The sequence below is a fragment of the Callospermophilus lateralis genome, chromosome 7 (assembly GCF_048772815.1).
Source record: "Callospermophilus lateralis isolate mCalLat2 chromosome 7, mCalLat2.hap1, whole genome shotgun sequence".
NCBI classification, from domain to species: domain Eukaryota; kingdom Metazoa; phylum Chordata; class Mammalia; order Rodentia; family Sciuridae; genus Callospermophilus; species Callospermophilus lateralis.
Genome location: NC_135311.1, coordinates 127488035 through 127494364, shown reverse-complemented (window position 1 = coordinate 127494364; position 6330 = coordinate 127488035). Strand labels below are relative to the sequence as shown.

The following is a 6330-nucleotide window of genomic DNA, read 5'->3' as shown; positions in this document are numbered from 1 at the left end:
GAGGCTGAGGCAAGAGGCCAGCCTGGGTAGTGACATTAGTGACATTCTGTCTAAAAAGGACTGGGGATATAGCTCAGGGGTAGAGTTCCCCTGTGATCAATTTCCAGCAAACGGGGTGGGGGATAGTCTAAATAACCCAGGATGTTCAGGAGCTATTTTGTCACTCTCTTGTTGTTTGAGAATTACAGAAGAGGTACTTTGTCATACATGCAGCACTGTACAAATTACCCTTAGAAAAGCTTAGAGTAGCAGTTTGCAACTAGAACAAAACATTGGGAGTAGTGACTTAAAATACCCATGCGCACATCCCCAAGGATTCTGATATTCTGGGATGGTGTTTGAGCCTCAGAATCCTTTGAAGATCTTGAATGTTGAACTCCTGGGTCAGAGTCACAGGAAGTATGGGAGGTGAACACAGACTTCCTGTGTCCCATGGAGTAATTGGACTGAGATGATTGTCATGGCCGACAACAGATTTGTAACTTCTCCAGTAAGTGAGCTTATAGAAGGGAGCCACAGATGCTTCCCCAGGAAACAAACTTGTAATGTGGGGAGGAATGTGTGTTTTGATACCAGTTTGGCAACAGAACCCAAGCCCTGAAGCTCATCCAAATATGGGGCAGGTGTTCCATTTTACCCTTTGGCAGATTCCAAGAATTTGCTGCTTCTAACTGAAATAAGCCATCAGCTGACAGACTTGCAATCATTCAAGTTGACACTCAAAATTCATAGATGAGTTTGAGGAAGAAAAAGGACCAAACCAGCCTTTATTTTGAAATAGACACACTCACAGGGAAATGACCTAGCCTGAAAGCTGGTTAGCCTGACCAGAGATCAGATACCAAGGTGTGACAACCTGGCACACGTGGTGTCTCAAATAACAAACATTGCAACTTGCTTCAGCCTGCAACTTGCCCATCCTCCAAAGCTGCACTTTTAGAAACAATTTCTTTGTGTCCGACTTTTTTGTTTTTCTTTCTTTCTTTTTCTTTTCTTTTCTTTCTTTCTTTCTTTCTTTCTTTCTTTCTTTCTTTCTTTCTTTCTTTCTCTTTCTTTCTTTCGTAGTTGGATGTAATACCTTCATTCTGTTTATTTATTTTTATGTGGTGCTGAGGATGGAACCCAGTGCCTTGCATGTTCAAGGCAAGTGCTCTTCCACTGAGCCCCAGCCCCAGCCCCAGCCCCTTTGAGTCCGGCTTCTACTTACAGACTAGGTAATGTTGATGTGATAGTTTCACTGATTTTGACTCCCACTGATACATAATCACAACAGATTCTCCTATGAAAAATTTTATCAAGTACGTGAGTCCCTTCCTTTTAACTCTGTTCCATGGGGGCAGAGGTCACAATGTCTATAACCTGCACCTCCTTAGCATTAGCAGGTTAACTTCTAATTCCAACCTGCTAACTCTAATTCCAAGTTAGCAGGTTGATTTCCGTGTTTACTGTTCGCATTGCCTGTGCTTGATTCTCAGGGAAGAATAGAGGAAATCAATTCCCAGGCCAGCTTCCCTCTCTGGTAAATAAGAGTTAAGGGAGCAGCTTTTGATCCCCTTTAGGACCCAGTGGAGCCTCATTTACTGTGGTGTCCCCAGGGCTTGGCAGAGGGCCTGGCACAAAGGAGGCTTGAGATAAATCTTTGCTAAATAAATGTTTTGTATTAAACATGCATATTTATTCTGCATTTAGCTCTCAGTATTGATGATCTACACCCCGAGGCTGTATGTTTTCCTATTTGAACTGAGAACCACTAATTGGATTGTGTTGGTGGAACTGATTTTAGAGAGCAGCAGGGGACAGGCAGAGGCTATATTGGATGTCCTGAAGAGGGTATTATTTTTCTGCCATCTCTTCAGCTCTGAGCTATTGTGGGTACCTGAAATATTAAAGAATGAGCTGGAGCTAATTGAGAAGATGCTAGGAAAGTGGGACATGTTAAAATCCTTGACAATGATCTCCTGAGGGCCATCTGACTTTGACCTTGTGGCAGAGCACCTGGTTCAGCCAGATGGCAGGATGGAGACTTCATTCTACCCAGTTGACTTTGGCTGCCAGGCAACTGTCAGTTCTTCTGGGCTGGCCACAAAGCACCTTTTAGGTGCTGGGAAGACAGATTCTACAGGGAATATGGAACCTGGGCTCTGGAGTCTTAGTGTGTGGCTTTCAGTTTTAAAGTGTCTGAGCCCCAGTTTCTTCTTATGTTATAGTGATCAAAACAGCACATACCTAAAAGTGAGAAGTGAAAGAAATGGCATAAACAAAAAAATCTGGCCAAGGACAGGAAGCAGAGTAAGTCTGATACGTGTTTATAAGATGCCAATGTGTTACACGTGTGTTCATGCATGTAATATTCAGAGGTGATTGAAGAGGTGATAGACTTATTCTGGATGGCAACAGACCTGAATAATTTTCTAAATGTTTAGGTTTTATTCTGTATTACAATTTGGAGTCACTCAGTATTTTAAAAAAGAATAGATCAATAGATCACAATCAGATCAATGGATGGTAGAAAGGGCAGGATTGTGTATATGGGGATACATTTGAGAGATACTTGAGTAAAAAAGACTTAGAAAAATAAAGTACTCACACTGAAACCAGACTAACCACTTTATAAAAAAATATTATGCTAAAAATGTTGTAAGGGCTTTTTATGATTTTTTTTTTTTTTCCCCCAATTTTGAGACAGGGTCTTGCTAAACTGCTGAGGCTGGCTTTGAATTTGGGATCCTGCTGCCTCAGCCTCCGGAGTCACTGGGATTACAGGTGTGCGCCTTCACAGCTGGCCAATGTTAGTCTTGAAACTATTTAAATATAAGCTGGTTATCTGGCCGGATGTCTAAGCAAGCTTCTTGAATTGGGGAGAAACAGATTACACTTTCACTAAAATAGTAGTTGCTTTGCGGTTTATATCTTATTTGAATATGATTAACACCAGAAATTCCCTTAAAATATCTCAAAAATATCTTGTCCTTACCAAATTACATTAATAAATTTCATCATTAGAGATGCAGTAACTTTTCTTAAAGGCCATGGCTAGAATATAGGGGTTTGGGTTAGATTGCGAGGTGGGGAGGAATTTATAAGTCAGTACCAATAAATTCTGTTAAAAAACAAAAAACAAAGCTGTAGTTCTATCTAGATACGCGTGTTCTCACATCCCCTCACAAACGAATTATAAGGTGGTGAGGTTAATTTTGGACCATTCACCCCAAAACTGTTCGTATTCGTGGAGATTAAGTGTTCACTTTGGGTTACTTATAAATTCATCACAAACAAGTTGCCCTCTGCCCTTCCCGGCACCTTGCTGGCATATCAACGTAATATTTTCTTTCTCCCTCTTTTTCACTACAAAAAAAGAGGCAGCGTAGGTCACGAGGGCGCAGCCGTCACCCTCCCACAGCTGGTGGCACTCTCAGTAACTTGGCCTCGGCGGTTTTCTGAGCGCAGTTCCAGCGCGGAGCTCAGAAGGACCCCCGGGGTCGCCCCAGATGAGTGCGGCGGGACAGCCGCGGGCCTCGCAGGGCAGTGAGACGAGGGCTCTGATCGGGCCGGACCCTCGGGGACCCGCGGGAGGAAGTGAAGGGCACAATTCCGCGTCACCAACGCCTCCGCACGCCCCGGCGCCGCGGGCTTCGGGACGCGCAGGAACCGCGGGACAGGAGGGGCGGTGGGTGCCGGCCGCAGGGGCCGGCTTTCTGAATGTCTCCCGCCTATGTTAGTCCCTCCGCGACGCGGGGACTCGGCTCCGGAGCAACATCCCTTCCCGCGGCCCTCCGGGAGGCGGCTGCGCCCGGGGGAAGCCAGCGGCCCGGGTCCCACGCGCGGAGGCCGCCGCGGCCGGGCAGTTACTCCCGACATGCTCCTCCCGGAGGATTTCAAACCCTCACAACAGCCTCCCCGCCTTCGCCCCCGGCCTGCCCCAGCAACAGGCGGCGGCCCGCTCCTCATTGGCCGGGCCCCGCGCCGCCGCGCGCCGATTGGCCGCAGAGCTCCGGCCCCGCTTCTGCGCTCGCCGCCACCTCCATTTTGTTGGTAGAGGCAGAAGGAGGTCGGCTCTCAGACGTAGGGTGGTCAGCAGCCAGCTCGTCGGCGCTCGTGGGCTTTGTTCGATCCTTGCCTCATATCTCCCTGGAAAGGGAGGGAGGCCTCGACGGCGAGAGGGACCCGCCGCAGTCCGAGCTTGAAGTCGGTGAGTGGCGGCGGCGCGGCCATGTTGGCCGCCGGGCTCCCCATTGTTGGGGACCGAGACGGGGAGCGAGCCGGGCGGCGCGGACCCTGAGGGGACCCGCGGGCTCGGGGGCAGCCCCCCGCCCGGCCGAGCGGGCCGCAGCCGGGAGTGACCCTGTCCGGAACTGTAGTTTATGTAGGTCATTAGAACTGGGAGGCCCTGGCACCCTGGTGGAACGAAGGGGCGGTTTGGTAACTTGGTTCCCGGACCGCCACACGGAAGTGAAGCGCGGGTCAGCTGTTGGTGGACTCGCGTGTGTACGTGTGTGAATTTACGTCGTGACTTGAAAACTAGTTATGGCAGTGATGGCCAAAGGAAGCACCTTGTTTGCATGGTGCGGACGGTGACGGAGGGGCGGCTGGGTGGTGTCAGGGACTGGGACTGGGACTGGGACTCGGTTATTTCCTGCGGTGCGGGGAGGGAGCCCGGGCCTCGCAGCGCCAGGCCAGCCCGAGGGAACTTCAGAAGCATGGTCTTGAGAAAAATCGCCCGTGAGCATGTCCTGCTGTGGCCAACGCCACTCTAAACATTTTGGTACAAATACGTGAGTGAATCTTCTCTGGGAAGATGATAAAAACAAAAGGTCGTGAACTTGCACCAACACTTATAAAATTTCTGAGTTTTTAAAATGAAGAAAACCATTTTCTGAGATTATTTTCTTGAAAACTTTTTGTTAACGAAGTAGCATTCTTTTAAACAATTTGTTTAGTGAATTTAAATGATCACGTTCTCTTGTTTTTTTGAATTGAAGTAATCAAGTAATCTTTACTTTTCTAGCTAGGACTTCTCTCAAACTTGTGTGCTGAGGAGACTCAGATGTTGGCCTCAGCTCCTAGGCTGAACTCAGCAGATTGGCCCATGAAAACTTCTGTATTGAGACAAAGGAAAGGATCCGTCAGAAAACAACACCTATTATCTTGGGCTTGGCAGCAAGGAAGAGGACAGGTAGTGGAAATCCTGCAATCGGAAAAGCAGACTGAAAGGTATAAAGCTCACATCATAATGGAGCAAACGTTTTATGATGAACCCATCCTAAACCATACTTTTTGAACAGGTTTTCATACTGATTTGTGGGTAAGCTCATCCTTCTTAGGAAAGGATGTGCATATAATAACGTGGTATTGCTTGCTTTAATTTTTGAGTTAAAAACAGTGGAAGTACAACCCAGAGGACCAATTAATGCAAAAGGTGTAATCTCTTTTGTAACATCCCCTTAAGCATGTTTTACCCATTTTCAATCCTTCCCAAGATTTCTGGAGTTAAAAGAGCTTGAAGATACTTCTTAGCGTTTGAACTTTTCTTACTGAACTTTGACTCGGTATTTGTTTTCACTTACAGGTGACAAAGAAGCTGAAGATGGGTGGTGGAGAGAGGTATAACATTCCAGCCCCCCAGTCTAGAAATGGTAGTAAGAACCAACAGCAGCTTAATAGACAGAAGACCAAGGATCAGAATTCCCAGATGAAAATTGTTCATAAGAAAAAAGAAAGAGGACATGGTTATAACTCATCAGCAGCTGCATGGCAGGCCATGCAAAATGGGGGGAAGAACAAAAATTTTCCAAGTAATCCAAATTGGAATGCTAGCTTATCAAGTCCCACCCTACTTTTTAAGTCTCAAGTTAATCAGAACTATGCTGGAGCCAAATTTAGCGAGCCACCATCACCAAGTGTTCTTCCTAAACCACCAAGCCACTGGGTTCCTGTGAACTTTAATCCTTCAGACAAGGAAATAATGACATTTCAACTTAAAACCTTACTTAAAGTCCAAGTGTAAAATACGATATAAAGTACTAATGTTTAAATTTAGTTTATAAAAAGTTGTCAGTTGGTCTGAAACAAATTACAGATTCACTAGGGAGTTAACCAATTTGTGTAAAACTACTTATTGATGTATGAATATTAATCAAATTTCATCTCAATTGTTTTACATATTGTGTGCACTGTAATATAATGGTGGTTATCAGTGCAACTTAAAATAATTGAACTTGATAAAAACTATTCAATCAAGTTTATAATGGTAAAGGAATCAACTTTTTATATTTTTATTCGGGGAATATTGTAAAAGATTCATGGATAATTTACTTGTAGTGAATCAGATTA

General features: G+C 45.6%; 1 protein-coding gene across 1 annotated transcript; it reads left to right on the top strand.

Annotated features, from left to right (window-relative positions):
* The first annotated feature begins 4000 nt into the window (after positions 1-4000).
* Pnrc2 (proline rich nuclear receptor coactivator 2) lies at positions 4001-6149 on the top strand. Its single transcript, XM_076861048.2, has 3 exons — positions 4001-4189; positions 5006-5211; positions 5567-6149. Exon 3 carries the CDS (start codon positions 5585-5587, stop codon positions 6002-6004), a length of 420 nt encoding a protein of 139 aa, XP_076717163.1. The 5' UTR covers positions 4001-4189; positions 5006-5211; positions 5567-5584; the 3' UTR covers positions 6005-6149.
* Positions 6150-6330: the final 181 nt, after the last annotated feature.